Genomic DNA, 18997 nt, shown 5'->3' with positions numbered 1-18997 from the left:
GCTTAGAGAAAAGAGAGCCTCTCTTTCTCAGTAGTTACAACAGAAGTCCAGGTACAAAGTCAAATCACCCTAGTTTGGGGCACAGGCCCCCTCAACCTATCATTGAGTCCAAGTACACAGAAGAAACCGAGTGTCCGGACTTGGGTGCCTCCTACCCTTGTGTCTGCTGTTGGGGGACTATTCAGTCTTCCCCAAACCACAAAGACCAAGAGTAAGGAGAAATGGATCAAAGAAAGAGGGATTAGATGTAAGACAGGCAAAAACAACCGATGTCTTCTACCTGTATAAATATTATGACATTTTTATTGCCAAAAACAAAGAAAAAAAGATACCAGAAGGATAAGGTCCTTTCAGGAGAGACTGAAATAAAATCTGCTTTTGAGTCATTCATCCAGTTGCCAAATTAAGTGTAGGCTTTTGGTTAATTCTAGGACAGAAGAAAGAGACTTTCGATTGGTCCTGAGTAACTCAGAACCCCACTAGAGCCTCTGTTATTTCTGTGCAGGCTCTGGGATTCTGTCCTTTCCAACGGCTTTTGAGTTTCTTGGCATCTGAGGCAGCTGGATATAGAGTTTTCTTTCAAGTTCAAGTACTTATGTGCCAAATAAACCCAAATACTGTATTGCCTCCCTCATTCCCATAAGTTGGTGAACTTCTTTGTAACATCCTAGAAGAGAGTTCAAAGGATGCTCCATTTTTTGTTTATCTTCTATCTCTAGGTGTTGATGAATCAATTTTGCCATATTATCCATTCACTAGGACAGAGAATTACAGTATTGTGGAGAGCCTATCTTATTGGGGATGAGAATGCAGGGAAAAAAGATCACTTGGAGTTAACCCTATTCTTAAGATTCAACTTATTGAAGCAGTGGCTTTATGATCTGTGATTAGAGTATTTGAGATCCCTATGGAGTGGACTTATTTACACCATAAAATTTCAACAGAGTCATTTCCTGGATCCTGAGTATCCTTTGTTTGTGGAGCTGAGTAATTTATTCATGTGACATTTTGGTGTATTGAAGTGGTGATACTATTATCATAAAGGATCCTTGGTGGTGCAGTGGTTAAGCACTCAGCTGCTAATGTAAAGGTCAGCAGTTCAAACTCCTGCTGTGCAGGAGATAGATGTGGCAGTCTGCTTCCATAAAGACTTGTAGCCTTGGAAGCCCTATGGAGCAGTTCTACTCTGTCCTGTAGGGTCACTATGAGTTAGAATCGACTTGATGGAATGGGTTTGTTTTTTTTTGGTTGTCATTACTATCACAATAATCAGAGAAAAAAACTTAACCTCGCTTCATAAGAATAGATACACAAATACAGAATTTTTTCCCTGCTCCTAAATAAGAAATTACTGTATTTTTATGCAAGTAACATGTTATATGGTTGCACAACCGCCTTGCATGTTAGTTTCCTATGTGTGCTATGGGTGCTATGTGTGTGCACATTATTTACATGGGCACATTATATACAAAAACATACAGTAATTCAGTCCTTTTGGCACAGGAGGTTGAGGAAATTAGTCATCATTTGATCAGTTTAAATGTTTTCCTTTAAGGCCAAGCCATCAGACCTGAATCAGACATGCCAAAAACAACATGGATATGCTCCCATTCATGTAACCCCTCTTTGTTAGTATTGGGAATCAAACCAACACTGTTTTCCATTAATTCTACTGTGCCTGTTCCAGTTTTCCAATGGTTTTGAATGTTTATTTTAGTGGTAAAATCATTTTGTATTCCATTTTCAAGGGTCTGTAGGGTGCATGGCTATCCATGCAAAATAGAGGAAATGATAGAAAAGCACGTTTCTAGATTTGATTCCTGGAGAATTCCTACCTATGAGCCATGCTTCTTGTTGTTAGTTGCCATCAAGTCAGTTTTGACTCACAGAAACCCTATGTGTGCAGAATAGAAGTACTCCAGAGGATTCTCAAGGTTGTGACTGTTTGGAAGCTGATCACCAAACATGTCTTCCAAGGGTCCCCTGTGTGGGTTCAAACTGCCAACCTTTAGGCTTATAGTTGAGCACTTAACCTTTTGTGCCACCAGGGTATCCAAGCATATGGTTAGGGAATGTTTGTCTTGTTGGTAGCTTACAGAAGTTACCAGAAGGCTCCCAAGCAATCATTATGAAGTTCTATAGCCAGGAGCCATGAACTGAACTTGGACATCAGCAAAGCAGAGCACAGTGTTCACCAACTTTTTTTTTTTACTAACCCCTTTAAGAATATTATGTAATCTCACACACACTTTAATCTTTTTTATTTCACCACTTTTACATAATGTATGACAAAGAAATTATTAAAGTAAAGAGTATTTCATTCTGCACAAATATTAAAGATTAGCCCTGATAGCGTAGTTCATAAGGCATTTGACTGCTAACCAGAAGGCTGGCGGTTCAAACCCGCCAGCCGATCCTCGGAAGGAAGGTTGGGCAATCTACTTCTGTAGTGATACCACCTCGGAAACCCAAGGAGGGGTCACAATGAGTCAGATCCAACTCCAAGGAAGTGTGCTGCATTTTTTTTGTTGTTGTTTATTAAAAAGTTCATTTTTGTATGTATATCTTGTTTACTATCGGGCTGAGAGCCAGCCCCTGGGAGTGAGCTTTATTCCGGTCCCAGAATGTATGTACATGCAGACCACTCAGCTCAGGGTGATGCACCCACATACTCTAGGGAAATGCATCCCTTGGGGCACCAGAGGGGCAACATTACATGGAGCAAATGCAAGACACAGGAGTGCATAACTATGAGAAAAAAAAAGTTCACTTTTGAAACTTTTAGTAATAGTCATGAAATATAAAATTCAAGTTCCATTCATAAATGTCTGTTTCTAAAAAGTTAGGATTTTCTATAAATAAAAATTGGAAGTGTTCTAGTATATATACATTATTATTTTTCTTTTTTCCTAACCCTGACATAAATAATATACATATAATATACATATTATTTCCTAGTATATGTTTATTTGAAGTATAGATTAAAATTTAGCTAGGTATTATTGTTTCAAAAGAATTTTTTTTTTTTTTTAGATATTTTGAAATGTTACACTTGATCTGTTTTTACATTTTCTATATTTTGGTTATTTTAAATAAACAACTCTGCAAATAACATTTTGAAGAGTAGATACTTCTTTTTAACCATTACATAATATATGGAATGTATTTCATCAATGCATTTTTTAAACACTGATGTTTAAATTTCTAGAAATAAGACTTCGGACAAGATGGCAGAGCAGGCAGACTAGCTCCACAGATCCTCCATGGCAAAGACATGAGAAACCAATCGAAACAGATACAGATGATAATCCTAGAAATAATGTTGTATAAGACTTTGGTCAGATGGATGCGATTTATGGAACAGATCAAGATCAATCTTAAGACAAATGTACATGGTTGTTATTTTCATGGAGCAGCGAGTCTACCTTTCAACCAGTTATCCACTGTGGATATGCCCGTGATGATAACCCATTGAGACTGTTCAGTAATTAAAGCCACCAAAGGAGGCAGGAATGTCCAACAGAGTGAGAAGACAGGCACCCCCTGATAGCAATCCTCATCCGATCCCCTCTGGTCGTCTCTTTGCTGATTTACTAGGTCCTCAGCAGCTCTCGAGCTAGTTCATTTTGGCTCTAAATAATATATACGTATTTTGTTAACTTTAAAAACTATATATTTAATTTCCTTATTTTATTTTTCAATGGAAATTCAGGCAACACCTCCTGAGTCTGGCCTTCGGCGTTCTTAATTTAAATCTCAGTTCTGCTGCTTACTGCATGGTCAAGTTACTAACTTCCCTGGCCCTCAGTTTCTTGTATTTAGATTGGGAGTAATTATAAATGTTTTGAGGATCAAGTGAGTTAAAACATATACAATCCTGAGAATAGTGCTTGGCCCCATGATAAGTGCTCATTAAATGTTGGCTATTATCAATGCTTTTGTCATTAAATATAAAACACAGAACCTGGAAACCCTCAGGAAATGAAGAATATAGTTAATATAATTAATCCAGCTTCCCCAAACGGCAAACACAAGGGCTAACCCTGATTCTTCCAGGAAGGGCACAGACGTGGACGTGAGAATGAAGAATGCTGTTTGTCAGTCTCCAAAGTTCTCTGTGTCTTCTGCCATTGTGGAGAAAAGGCAGAGAAGATGCTACTTGCAATAAATGCTGTAGGGCATGGCTCCTTGGTAGAACAAAAAGAATCCTGGAACTAGGGGTCTGGGGACTGTGCCCCACAGCCTACATGGCCCTGAGCCTCTTAGGAGCATGTCTTGTTTCCCCAACTTGACAATGAGTAGTGGCTGAAATTACTTCTCTCTTTCAAATGAAAATAACATAGGTGAATTTCCTTATGTAAGCATATATTTCTCTGAATTTCGTATTTCAAGGTGCACTTTAAAGAAAGGACTGCAGAAAGCAATATGGTCAGCCCTTAGCCTTGTCAGCAGTTATGATTTTTTTGAAAATTGAGAAGGACTTCCAAAGTGGTTCCAGGGGGTTTAGAGGGCCTCCCTTGCACTCCCTAGAAATCTCTTTAGCTATTGAAAGGAGTCATTAGTGTCAGTGAAAAATCAATGCTAAGGGGTAGGAATTGGGCAGTAGGGGGTCTTCTTAGATGCCCCAGCCTGCATTTTTGGTAGCTTTTAAAACAACCTCCATCCATGGATCAGGTTTCTGAGACCCTAAAAGCCCACTTCCTAGTCTACACATGAAGAATGCCTGGATCCCTACAGTTTCTGACTGCACACCTATATCTTTAGACTGCTGCCTACAAGGGCATCTACCTGAACTTTCTGTAGGATGGGTATTAAGTTGTATGGGACCAAAAGAATACAGTCTTTAATGTCAATATGTAATTGTTTGGTTGTGTTTTGGAGAATCATGTTGAATAAAAGGGGGTTCTGATTTTCTTAAATAAATAATATAATGATGCCCACTTGTCCAACGGTTCAATAAAGATGTATACATATAATTATATACATTAATAATTCTCTATTTAGTTGAGGGTGGACTACAGGTGTCTTTTAATAAGATTCTTTATTGTACATTTAAAATGTGATTTTCAATTGGAAAATAAAAGCAATCATTGGCTATGTTAGCTTTTTAGGAACAGTTACACTGTCTCAAACAAGTATAATTCGTTCTGGAGTTACCTGATTTGGGCGATGCATATTAATCATTTTAGAAGATAGTCATCTATTGATGGATATTACTGTTAAGTTTCACAAATGTATATTTGGCTTTGTTTTTCTTACAGATACAAAAAAGCAAGAATCCACTGTGAGTGGAGGGACAACTAGGCATTGCTTCTATGGACTCGAGCCTGATTCTGAATATAAAATCAGTGTTTACACAAAGCTCCAGGAGCTTGAGGGACCTGGTGTGAGCATAATGGAAAAAACACGTAAGTCAAATGTGATCACTCCTGGTCCCCATCTTCAAGAACAAGCAGCATTTCAGGCATCCCATTTGGTTCAAAAACCTTATCTCATAGAAAACTATTAGCTACTGCTGCCCAAGAATCTATGTAATACAAGTTTTGCTTTTCTTATCCAGCCTCAGAAGTCACTGCATGTGGCCCACTGATGTCATCATTGTGGTTCTTTCCATTCCCCATGTATGTTTCACAGGGGACCATAAGGCCATATGATGGCAAAGCACTTGAAACAATGACTTATATTGTGATCCATATCCATAAGGAAAATCTGTGATATGTGGGGTCTGAAATGGAATTTAAGGACTGGGTCCCGACATTAAAACAAAGGCGTGGTACCATGGCCATGAGGGTGGGAATGGAGCCAAGACGAGTCAACTTGCTGACCCTAGAGTTGTTGCCTGTTTAAGAGGCTCTTGCAGTTCTTTAAAGTTGGGTGCAGATCTGACGCACAGAAGGAAAAGTCAAAGTACAAAATTAAAACAAAGCATTTTGTACATGTTCTGAAGAGCATTGTGGTTGTTAGGTGCTGTGGAGTTGCTTCCTACTTACAGTGACCCTCTGGAGCTCTGGTGGTATAGTGGCTGAGCCATTTGGCTGCTAGCCAGCAGATGAGCAGTTCAAACCCCCAGCTGCTCTGTGGAAGGAAGATGGGGCAATCTACTTCTGTAAAGATTTGCAGCCTTGGAAACCCAATGGGGTCACTATGAGTCAGAATCGACTTGATGGCAGTTTTTTTTTCTGTACAACAGAGCGAAAGCTTGCGTGGTCTGCACCATTCTCACAGTCATTGCTATGTTTGAGCCTATTATTGTTGCAGCCACTGTGTCAGTCCATCTCCTTGAAAAACACAGAGGGTGTCAACTTCTTGGAATGCCTTTTAATCAAGTTTTCCTATCCTAAAGTCCACAAACATTAAAATAAGTGGAAGTAATGAACTCTGTGCGATGTTTGTGTGCTTAACTCAGTATCTTGAACTTAAACATGAAATCCCTGAGGATTTGTGTCTAAAGAGATGGTGGGCAGTTGACTTCCTTGGTAGCCCACTATTATGTGTGTGAACTTTGGAAAGATCTACTGGCTATGCTGGAAAACCTCTGACATATGCAGAAAAAAAAATTGATCATAAATGTGTGATCCTCAAAAACAGACTGTTAAAGTATAATAAATTGATTAATTAATTAATTTCTAATATAAAGATATTATTTCATAACTCTGAGATATTCATTATTTTGTATAACTCATGTTTTTGAGGTATAATTTTATTGAGGTGTAATTTACATACAATATCATTTATTTAAGAGCTCTGGTAGTGTAGTGCCTAAGGCACTTGACTGCTAACCAGAAGGCTGGTGGTTCAAACCCACCAGCCACCCCTCGGAAGGAAGGTTGGGCAATCTACTTCTGTAGTGATACTGCCTCGGAAACCGAAGGAGGGGTCGCTATGAGTTGGGTCTGACTTGACAGCACATAACAACAACAACAACAACATTTATTTATCCTTGTTTCATAATTTAATGATTCTTAGTAAGCTTGAGTTAGGCAGTCATAACTACAATCCTGTTATAGAACATTTCTGTGGCTACAAAGAGATCTTTCCTGCCTGTTCATAGCAGTCAATCCCTGTCTGTACCCCTAGCCAAAGACAATTTATTGTCTTTCTCTATACATTTGTCTTTTCTGGACAAATGTACATACATTAAAAAAAAAAAAAAAAAAACCAACTCATTGCCATGAAGTCGGATTCGACTCATAGTGACCCCTCCTTGGATTTCCAAGGCAATATCACTATGGAAGTAGATTGCCTAACCTTCCTTCTGAGGAGTGACTGGTGGGCTTGAACCACCAGCCTTCTGGTTAGCAGTCAGATGCCTTAGGCACTACACCACCAGAGCTCCTGTACATACATAAAGTCATATAATATCTAGTCTTTTGCATCTGGCATCTTTCACTTAACGTAATGTTTTGGGGGTTCATCCATGTTGTAGAATATACCAGTGGTTTGCTCCTTTGTTCCAAATACTTCATTGCCTAGTGCTGCTACAATAGAAATACATGTGGCTGCTTTTAACAAACAGAAATTTGTTTTCTCCCATTTAAGGGGTGTAGACGTCGGTGTGCCAGCTCTAGGGGGTGGCTTTGCGTGTCAGCTTTGGAGGACCGTCCTTGCGTCTTCTGAGCTTGTACTCCTGGCCTACCTTCTGCTGCTTGGCCTTTTTCTTTCCCCATCTCTGCTTCCTGCCTTGTTTGTTTAATCTCTTTTTTATCTCAAAAGAGATTGACTCAAAACATACACTGTGCTAAACCTGTCTCATTAACATTACAAAGATAACCCATTCCCAAATGGGATTATAGTAACAGGCATACAAAAAAAAAAAAAACCAAAACCAAACAACCAAACTCACTGCCATTGAGTCATTGGACTCATAGCGACCCCACCTTGGGTTTCCAAGACACCCCAATCTTCCTTCTGAGGAGTGGCTGGTGGGTTTAAACCACCAGGCTTTTGGTTAGCAGTCAAATGCCTTAGACACTACACCACCAGAGCTCCCAACAACAGGCATATTTACAACATAATTTTGGAGGGACATAATTAAATCCATAACATTCCAACTTTTGGTCCCCCAAAATTCATGTCCTTGCCACATGCAACATACACTCATCCCATCACATCATCTCAAAAGTCTCAAATCAATTTCAAGTCTAAAATCTTATTTCTGATCTAATGATCTAATCAAATATGGGTGAGACTTTAGGCATATTCTATCCTGGGGCAAAATTCTTCTTCATCTGTGAACCAGTGAAATCTAGACTACAGTAAGGACTCTTCATGGCACAGTGGTTAAGCACTCAGCGGCAAAACAAAAGATCGGCATTTTTGGAAACCCTATGGAGCAGTTCTACTCTGTCCTACAGGGTTGCTATGAGTTGGAATTGATTCAATGACAATGTTTTTTTTTTTTTTTTTTTTTTTTCCTCCAGATATCCATAAAATGGAGTTCTACCCAGGCGTTGTATTGTGATTGTTGCTAGGTGCTATCAAGTCATTTCCGACTCACAGCAACCCCATGTTCAAAGTGCCCCATGTGCAACAGAACAAAATACTGCTCTGTCCTGCACCATCCTCTCAATTGTTGCTATGTTTGAGTCCACTGTTGGCAGCCACTGTGTCAATCTGTCTCATTGAAAGTCTTTTTCTTACTGACCCTTTACTTTATCATGGTTGGCTAGATGACAGGTTGGCTAGAACACATTTCATGGATACACATATGTGTGTGTGTGTGTGTGTGTATACACATATGCACACACACATGTATATACATAATACATGCATACCTGCATTTATATATATACATATGCACACAAAAAATACATACATACATGCACATAGATACATGCATATAGTGCTGTGGAGTCGATTCTGACTAAAGCGATTCTGTAGGACAGAGTAGGCCTGCCCCATAGGGTATCCAAGGCTGAAATCTTTATGGGAACAGACTGCTACATCTTTCTCCCATGGAGCAGCTGGTGGGTTCAACCCACTGACCTTGGTAAGCAACCCAGTGCTTAACCTGTGTGCCACCAGAACTCCTTATTTTATGGGTATACCATCATATAGTATTGAAGTTAGCAGGGGTCTGGTAGCGTATAAGATTTAGAGTCAAAGAGGCTAGATTGGGACTCTTATTCTGTCTGTTGCTAGCATTATGGCCTTGAGCAATTCAGTATCTGAGGTTCTTTTTGCTCTTCAACAAAAGTAAATACCTGCTGTTTTACTTCCAGTGGTGACAGCAGAGATCCAGTAACTGAGTACCTGTTAAAGTGCTTTTCAACCTGTTGTCTCATGGAAGAAGTCCTTTTTGTCATCACCATTATTCTCTTGGAAGTCACACACTAATGGTTATGGGGCTTTGTCTCAGCAGCAGGCATATTTTCTCTGAGTCATACATTTAAAAGTTTTTAAAGTATTTGGAAATTCAGATCAGGCAAAACAAAACCCGCATACCCTTATGGTACCAATCTGTCTTGTCTTTTATAGTGCATGTGTCCTAAAGTTTGTTACTACTCCTTAGTGCTCTTTGCTCTTTTTTTTTTTTTTTCTTAAATCTGTCTCAGCTCTGCACTTATTTGAGTTTGGAACCCTCAGTGTAGTTCAGTTTCCACCTATGCCAAACCCCACACTGTTAACTACCAACCCAGGGTGGTTTATTCCAATTTGGAGAGCTCTGTTTGATGTAAATATTTTCCGTATGTTGGGAACATCTGTCTTTGTGTAGCTTCCACCCATGGGCTCTAGTCCAACCTTCTGAAGCCATGCAGATCAAGACTGTTCCCTGTTCGATGTGACAGCCCCTGACACAATTGAAGACAAGGACCATCTGTATGCCACAGAGAGGACATAAACATAAACATGTGTCATCAGTTCATTGTGGCTTCTCTTCCCCAAGAGATTCTTTGGTCACATGTTCTCCTCAAACATATTGATCTGGCTACATAGTCCCTCATTAATTTGATTCTTGATTTATTGAGTGTACTTGGGATATGCCTCAATTTTCCTCTTTAAAGAGAAGCACAAAAATAAAGATGACCAATTGCTTCCAAAGAGTTTACAATAAATAAGTCAGATTTGAGAAGTGTTTTATGGTGCTTTCAAGGTAGTTTTGCATGCTTTGGTAGTAAGATTTCTCAATTTTTTCTCCTTTTGAAACTATTTAGCTTCAAAAATTGGCTTATGAAATAAAAGTTATCTATCTATGTATCTATATTTCCATAATAATACAACAGAAAGGTATAAAGTAGCGTATTAACCTTCCTCTCTCTCCATTCATCCTTCCCAGAAGTGTGTACTTGTGAGACTGTGGTCTCTCAAAATTTCTTTGTTTTCAATATACAAATATATCCATATTATGTTTGTGAAATATGTGTGAGATGCATATTTGACAAATGAGATAATAACATTTGTATTCAGTGACTAGTTTTATTTCACATATTAATTACTCTTGGGTAATTTTTCATATCACTAATGTAGAGATATCTTTTATTTAAATGTCCAGTCATTTTATTCAGATAGTTTTATTTTATACTGCATCTTGGACTTGGAAGAGACCTTAAAGTTCATCTCTTCCATCATCCCTGCCAATGAAGGAATTCCTTTTGTAGCATTCTCAGCAAGTGATCAGTCTGCCTGAGCTCACGTCCTTCCAGCTCTTTGGTGTATACTGTCTCCTGAAGCTGAACTTCCTCTCTGTGACTGGCTATGATTTGTGGGAGGTCTTGCTGTATATTAAACTGAAATGTACCCCCTTTAATTTCATGCACCGGTCCTAGTGCTGTCTTCTTGGGTGGCCCTTAAATATCTTTTTGCTGGTGGTATAGTTCTTAATCTGTGCTGTGATTATTTATTGTGCAATAAAATGAAATAATGGAAGTCTTTTCCAAATTTTCTGGGGGAAAAAAAAATGAGATCAGAAAAATGTTCTCAGTTTTTCATGAATATGTAATGTCAGATAGGAATAAGAAATAAATACATTATAAAATAATATTTTGTGATGTTTACTTAATGATGTCATAACTTCTTGGTTCTTTGCCATGTGACCTACTTTAAGAAATACTGCTCTGGGCTCAACATCCACAGGCCCTTTAACTAAACCAGCCCTTTTCATAGTCCCTGAATTTCTCATCCCTTATCAACTAGGTTGACCTGATGTAGATAAACTCTAGCCTGCCAGGGTTTCTATGTGATCTTCAGAATGGACAGATTTTCCAGATACAGTATGAGCAAAAGAGATTGGATGAAATTTTATAGTCATCTTGGAGGGATGCAGGATGGGAAGGCAGGAGAGGACTGATGGTCAGTCTTTAGTTAGGCAGAATGGAAATGAAGTTTATGGTATGTGTCAAAGCAGCCAGAGACTAAATCTGAAACAGGCTGACAGGATTCTTGCCTTAAATCAACATTAAAATTGCTTTATAGCTGACAATTTGCTTGTGTTGACTCCTGTTGAGCAAACTGAATTGTGGCAAAATGGCCTATCAAACCTTCAGTCTGAGGATGCACAAAGAGAGGGAGCTAGTTTTCACAGAGTGTGCCTGATATGTAAGCCAAATCAAGCCCACTGCCATCAAGTTGATTCTGACCCCACAGGACAGAACAGAACTGCCCCATAGGGTTTCCAAGGCTGTCCGTCTTTACAGAAGCAGACTACTTCATGTTTCTTCCATTGAGTCATTGATGGGTTCAAACTGCCAACCTTTTGGTTAGCAGCCAAATGTGTTAATCACTTGGCCACATGCCCCTTGTGGCTGATCTATAGTAGTCACTAAATTCTCAGAGGGCAGTTGTTCAAATCATTGACTCCCTCAAGGAATTACTGCTCCATGACCTCCCTCCAGTCCCCAGAGATGAGATGGCTAATTGATGTTCTTCTCCCTCTTCTCTGTAGAACCACTTCCTACTGAACCACCGACTTTCCCTCCGACCATTCCACCAGCAAGAGAAGGTAAAAGAATAAGACAATAATGATGCAATTTCAGATTTAGGATTCCTGTTGGTTTTACTTGTTTGTTTGTTCATTTAAAGACCAAGGTATTAATAATAGATTTTTATAGTGTTACCTATTTTTCTTCTTCATTAGACTGCTTATCAAGCCCTGATGTGATCTCTAAAAGTATTCATTTAGGAATAGACTCTGTATGCAAAGAGTAGATTTTCTAAAAAGAACTGATTTGTATTTGTTTCATTGACAACATCAGAGAAGTCAATGTTCATCAACAAAGAATAGTTAGCTGATTTGTGAATGAGAATCTAGGTTATAATTCTGTAGATAAGGGCAAAGATTTTCTAGTTTACATCTGAAATGCTTCTTGTAGTCTCTTTCTGTCTTCGTCACTATTCCTCATTGCCATTTATCTGAGAAATTGTGATAACTTTCCAACAAACCTCCCAATCCAGTCCTGATCACTTTTTCATTCTGTTAATAACATTTATCAGCTCTGCTGTTCATACTCAAAGCCCTTATGCCAGACATTGTAAGTACAATAATAATATATGATTGTTGCTCTCTGCTTGCTCTTAGTATCACAGAGAAATAATTACCTGAGTAATTAACAATTGATGGTATAAAGTATAAGACGGAGATTTTACACACATGTGATAACCCAGGAATGAGACCAGATGCTGCTGATGCAGGTTAATTATTCATAAAAGAAGAGGAAGAATGATGTACCTTTTGATGAATTAGTTTTACAGATATGTAATGGGAGGAATAACACTCTGTGTCATAGAGTGATCTAAGCACATGATGTATCTGGGAGCCATAATAGTTTTCATATGGTACAGAGAAAAGGGTGAGGGTAGACTTAGGAACTGGTTTTGTGTGCCCAAATTGGGTTTGAGCTTTATCTTGCAGGAAATGGCTTGCCGTGAAAATTTGTAGGAAGGGAGCATGAGTTGATAAAATCTATGTTTGAGAAAGATAACTTTGGAGGAGTGAGGAGAGTGAATTAGAGGGAGAAAATAAAGGTGTAAACGTAAGACAGGCGATTGGAAGGTTGTATTGGAAAGGTTGGTGCATTCGTCATGCTTTTGTAAGTGCCTGTTACAGGGGTGCAATGAAAAATAAGTTGTTCCTACCATGCAGGAGCTTAAAGTCAGTGGAGTCAGATGCTCTAGAGAGTGGAAGGCTCAAGGAAAGAAGGAAGCAATCAGCCACCCTAATAAGGCTCAGCATTCCTCATAGCCCAGCATACAAAGTCTTAAATGATTATCCTACTTTGTAGCATTGTTTCCCATACTGTCTGAGTTACAGCAAAGTTGTGCCATTCAGGGTAGCCCATATATGTCTTAGGCTATCCTAAATTCTTTACTGCTGTTCACTCTACCCATAATGCCAAATGCTTTCTTTTTTCAGACATATATATAGCCTTCTCTAGCCTCAATATCTGTGATTATTTTTGCTATTGAATGGAACTGAAAGCAGAATCCTAATTGATAAATTTACTGATGAGGTTTTCTGATACTGAGATTACAGACCGTTTTGATGTCAGAATATGTTTATTTACACCCGATTATGGTTATCATTCAGCAAACATTCATGAAAGCGCTGGTAAGGCTTAGAAAATTTGGAAGGGTCTGTGGGACTAAGGGTGACAAAAGAACACCATCATCATGATGATTTCAGACAGTGCGGCTTTCATGCCTTGAATGCCTTGTTCATTTTAGCTCTGCTTATCCTGAGTGTATTAAAAAAAAAAGCCTGTACATTTTTATTATTTAAGTAATACTTACTATTTATTGGATAAACATTGGAAAGTACAAAGTAAGTTTAAAAACTCTCATGATTTCATGTCCCAGAGGTCATTCCTCCATGCATCTTGATGCATTTCCTTCAACCATTTTTTATTTTCAGTATGTTTTAAAATACGTTTTGCTCTCATTTAGAAGGTGAAACCCAGTGGTGACTTCATCTTTTCCCGGAAACAAAGAACCAGGTTTACTGTTAGAAGCTTATAATTATGATCAGCAAATCTTGTGATCTTTTTCAGCCTCAAATTCAAACCATAAATTTGTAAAATTTTATGAATCCCGGAACTCATGAGAACAACCTCACCAGATCCTTGTTGTCCCTAGGGTATTATGTCACTTGGAGATGGTTTATTTTACATTATAAATAGCTTTAAGGGAATGAAAGCGAACTTATTCAAATAAAAACCAAGTTGGGTTTTTCTTTTTTTTTTTTTTTTTAAAGAAAGGAGAAAGGCACATTATCTCATAGAATATTTTTTTTGCAATTGGCTTAAGATTAAAAGATTTAGATTATTGAAGAGTAAATTGTTTGCTTCATCATAAAACAGAGTCAACCACAATGATCTACACTAATGGAGAGGAAGAAAGGCATAGATAATCTGAAACAGGACATGATACCAAAAATGGACTTTAAAAAAATACTTTCAATGAGTAGGTTTTTGTTGGTATGTTTTTTGCTTCTTTGTTTGTGTTGGTATCAGTAACACCTACTGATGATAACTAACAGTAACACCTAGTGATGATAACTTTGAGTTAACAGTAGTGTATATTTCTTAGCCATGAATCAAAGAGTGACAGACAGAAAGGCATAGGCAGACTTACTGGGCAAGGCTGGAGTTAAAAGTTGCTTGTGACCTCAGCCCAAATGCTCATCAAGTTGTAGATCAATCTGTTTGTCTTGGGTCACTTGCCTTTCTTCTGAACCTGAATCTCTTTGTTCTTAATTTTTTAAATCAGTGAGTGGAAGACAGGGTGCACGGAGTGATAGCTTGACCTTCCTTCTAACCAGTAGAGTGTTCTAATTGAACTAGTGAGGGTTTGCTGATGCTTCTGTCTCTAAATCCCTTTAAGCCCATGCTCTTCATTCCCCTGGGAGCTCTGGTAGCATAGTGCCTAAGGCACTTGACTGCTAATCAGAAGGCTGGTGGTTCAAACCCACCCACCACTCCTTGGAAGGAAGGTTGGGCAATCTACTTCCGTAGTGATACTGTCTTGGAAACCCAAACTCCCTATGAGTTGGGTCCGACTCAATGGCACATAACAACAACAACTTCATTCCCCATTTCTATTTTTTGGGACTGAGATTTGCATTTTTTCTCTTTCCCCTGCATGTCCAATTGGAGTGTCTTAGTCATGAATAGCAACCTGGGTGTAGGAGAGAAATAGTGGCCAGGAAGCAACATGAGCCTTCACCTATTTCCACCTTCCCTTTGGGAAAGAGCTCTCAGTCTCATTTGTGCTTCTTTATTGGCTTCGTAACTACTGCATTGTCCTTCACTTCTGACTCTTCATTGATTCTCGGTCCTCAGTATGTAAAGCTGCCAAGGCAGACCTGGTGTTTATGGTGGATGGATCCTGGAGTATTGGAGATGATAATTTCAATAAGATCACTAATTTTCTGTACAGCACTGTTGGAGCCCTGGACAAGATCGGTACAGATGGAACTCAAGTAAGGCTAATAGACCAATCATTCATTCAACTTATGCATGTACAGATTCGTTTATTCATTTAATTAATTAATTTATTTCTCAAGCCTTATTATGGCTACTTGTGAGGGATATATAGTAAAGAATGATAAAGGTAACTCCAACTCCCAATGAGGGGATAGACCAGTCTGGGTTTGGCAGCAGCTTAGTGGTTCCTGGTAGAGCTTGAAAGGATATTAATTCTTAACAACTGTCACATGCAGCAAACTAAGAATGGGGATTATGACCATACCATGGTATGTTTCTTTTATATACCAATGAGAGTGCCTTTTTTAAGGATATGCACAATATTTTCACTGCCCTCAAGGATTTCAATGTATTTTGAAAGGGAGAGAGGTCATGGTCACAAATTAATATAGTTCAAGTAACACATGAGCCAAATTTATTACTCAACAGATATTAATTTATGATCTACTATGACCATAATCTGTACTGGACAGGGGGGTTATGGCCATGAATATGACTGACAATGTCCTTGGTTTTATGGAGCTGACATTCTTAATAAAGGTGGGGAGAAAAAGAGGGAGAAGACAGACAGTATGAGCAAACAAATAAATTCACAATATAGGGATGGAAGCTATGGAAACAGGGTAACCTGATTGAGAGTCATTGAGAGTGGGGGGTATTTTAACTTGTGTGGCCAGTGAGAGTTTCTCTGTGGAGGTGTCTTTTGAAATGAGATGTGAATGATATAGAGAAGATCTTGGGTAGAGTGTCCTGACAGCGAATATAGTAAGTGAAAAGGACCTAAGATGAGAATGCATTTTGTGGGTTCAGAACTCAACACTTCAACCCGAAGTGCAGTGCTGAGAGAATGGAGATAAGAGCAAAGGTAAAAGGTAGGCAAGTGCCTGGGCATCTTGGGTTTTGTGGCAAGGAGTTAGGGTGTCATCCTAAATGTGAGAGGACAGCCTTGGAAAGATTGTTCTGACTGCTTTGTGGAGCCATGGATATCAGTAAGAGAAGAGGGGAGGCCAGTAAGGAGGCTGTTGTCATGGTCCAGCAGAGAAATGATGATGGCCTGGGCCAGGGTGACAGCAACACATTGCACAGAAATAAACAGATTTAGAATATCTTTGGAGGAAGAACTGAGAAAATTTGGATATAAGGCTCTGTCCATGAGAGAAGAATAGATAAATTCCTGAGGCATTTTGGGAGAAAGAAATTTCTTCTGATTGGAGGGATCAGAGGAGGTTTCCTGAAGGCAGTCACATGTGAAATAGACCTTGAAGTTTAAGTAATCAGAAAAAACACCCTAAATATGCTCTATTTGCTCCCTCCATCATAGTTCTGAACAACAACAACAACAAAAATAAAGATAAAAAATGGACCCAAAGTTCCACAGGATGAAAAACAAATTGTAGGAAGTTAATGTAATATTATACTAATTATTATGATAGAGTGATTAAGAGCAAAGATTTTGTAGTAGGATATACCTGACTTCAACGGTTGGCTCTGCTAATGACCACTCTTGGGACCTTGGGCAGTTTCTTGATTTCGTGTGTCTCTGTTTACTCATCTGTATGTAAAACAGTAGTAATTACTCCATAGATTTGCTTCATTAGAAGACCCTTGCTAAATGCCTCACATTTAATAAGTAGTCAATAAATGATAGATGCAATTATTATTGCATTGTTATCATTAAGGAGTCTTGATACAACACACTTCTTTGGCCTCTTTATGATGGAAAACACCAACGCAAAAAAATGATTTTGGCCCAAATCCTAATAAAAAAAAAAAATGATTTTGGTTTCTTTCATGGCCAATTTAAGACTGATGGAAAACTGACTTGCTGGAAAGTAGTTTAGTGTTGTCATAAAGCAAAGCCTGAATCAATGACTTTTTAGGGTTTTAAAGTATACATACAATCTCATTGTTTCCATGATACATCTGCTCTCTAATAATACTTTACATGACAGCCAATTGTGATTCTTTTAATGTTTTCAAGTTACAAGGACTAGACTACCCCCCCTTTTTTTTCACCTTTCAAATGAGATGGCAAAAGTCTTAGGTTTTAAAATAAACTATTTCCTGAATTTAGAAAAATGCTATAATTTGTGCTTGAATTTGGTGTGTAACTTGTATGAAATTTTAAACCAAGGTGATTGTGGACTGGGCTAAGTATGAAGTGAAAATTCATTGCCATTAAAATTTTGCTGACCCATAGGATTGTCTTGTGCTCTCTGACCCAGGGAAAGGCTACACAGATATAAAATCTCACACTTTCTCTGTCCAGGTGGCGATGGTTCAGTTCACTGATGACCCCAGGACAGAATTTAAACTAAATGCTTACAAAACCAAAGAGTCCCTTCTTGAGGCAATTAAACATGTGTCATACAAAGGAGGAAATACAAAAACAGGTAAGACCAAAACGGAACAAAGTAAAAGACCAAAACCCAGGTAAGTTCCATTGTAGTTAATTGTTGGTATTTACTGAAATACCTTTTTTTTTTTTTTTTAAGCATTTTATTTATTTATTTATTTTCAGATTTTTCATGATTTTAGACTCTTGTGCTCACCCTTCTTTTCCCAGCAAAACAAAACTGGGAGGGAGTGAAATGAACTGTTGACTTTCTTTGTTTCAGGAAAGGCCATTAAGTACGTTCGAGATAGCTTATTTACTGCAGAGTCAGGTACAAGGAGAGGCATCCCGAAGGTGATAGTGGTTATAACTGATGGGAGGTCACAAGACGATGTGACCAGAATTTCCAAGGAGATGCAGTCAGATGGTAAGTCTTAGATACATGAGTAAGAGTTGCTACCAGTTATGCTAGCCTTGTTGTTTTCTAAATCCAAATTTACGAGCTACGTGTTACTTGTTTTTTGTATCATTCTTAACATTAACTGAACAAGGCAATTTTTAAAATACCTTCCAGTTTACAAATCCATTATTTTACTGTGTTTTCTCTAATACTTTTGTTAGGCACAGAATTCTCTGTGTAAGAGACTTCAGCAATTAAGTGCAGTACCCTTTTTGTTTAATACCTTTTTTAGGTTTTCTGTGTTTAACTTTTTATTGGGATTTGGGTGAAAGTTCACAGAAAGCTTTCCATGTAACAATTCAGTTTTGTTTTGTGACATGAACTGCAGTTTCCACGATGGTACAGTGCTCCTCTCACTTCTGCCGTGTGCTTCCCGTTTGCATTCACCCTTCTTTTTCATCCTTCCTGCCTTCTGAGGTTTATCCCTGGGCAAATGCTGCCCTTTTGCTCTTGGATGATTGATTGTTCCAAGGAGAGCACACCCCCCTGGTGTTATTTGTCATTTTATAGGCCTGTCTATTGTTTGGTTGACAGTTGAGTCACCAGAGTGAGTTCAAGTGCAGGTTTGAGGGTTAACTAAGGACCATAGTCTTGGGGGTTCCACCAGTCTCTAATAAGACCAGTAAGCCTGATGTTTTTTATGATTTTGAGTTTTGTTCCATACTTTATTTTTTTTTTAATTTATTTGTTTTTATTTGGGTGAAGATTTACAGAGCAAATTCACTTTCCATACAGCAGTTCACATATACTTTGTCTCATGTCATTGACCACAGTTTACCACAATGC

General features: G+C 38.4%; 1 protein-coding gene across 1 annotated transcript in view; it reads left to right on the top strand.

Annotated features, from left to right (window-relative positions):
- COL14A1 (collagen type XIV alpha 1 chain) overlaps window positions 1–18997 on the top strand; it is a 248155-nt gene that overhangs the window by 121095 nt on the left and 108063 nt on the right. The window contains exons 21-25 of the mRNA XM_042781791.1: window positions 5262–5408; window positions 11882–11938; window positions 15273–15412; window positions 17686–17809; window positions 18035–18178. Coding sequence (XP_042637725.1) covers window positions 5262–5408; window positions 11882–11938; window positions 15273–15412; window positions 17686–17809; window positions 18035–18178 — 612 coding nt within the window. The remainder of the gene's footprint in view (window positions 1–5261; window positions 5409–11881; window positions 11939–15272; window positions 15413–17685; window positions 17810–18034; window positions 18179–18997) is intronic.

This window comes from Orycteropus afer, unplaced genomic scaffold (assembly GCF_000298275.1).
Source record: "Orycteropus afer afer isolate SDZICR_OR568_19922 unplaced genomic scaffold, OryAfe1.0 scaffold00173, whole genome shotgun sequence".
NCBI lineage: Eukaryota > Metazoa > Chordata > Mammalia > Tubulidentata > Orycteropodidae > Orycteropus > Orycteropus afer.
Note: the sequence above shows the minus strand (reverse complement) of the source record. Positions and strands in the feature narration are given on the sequence as shown.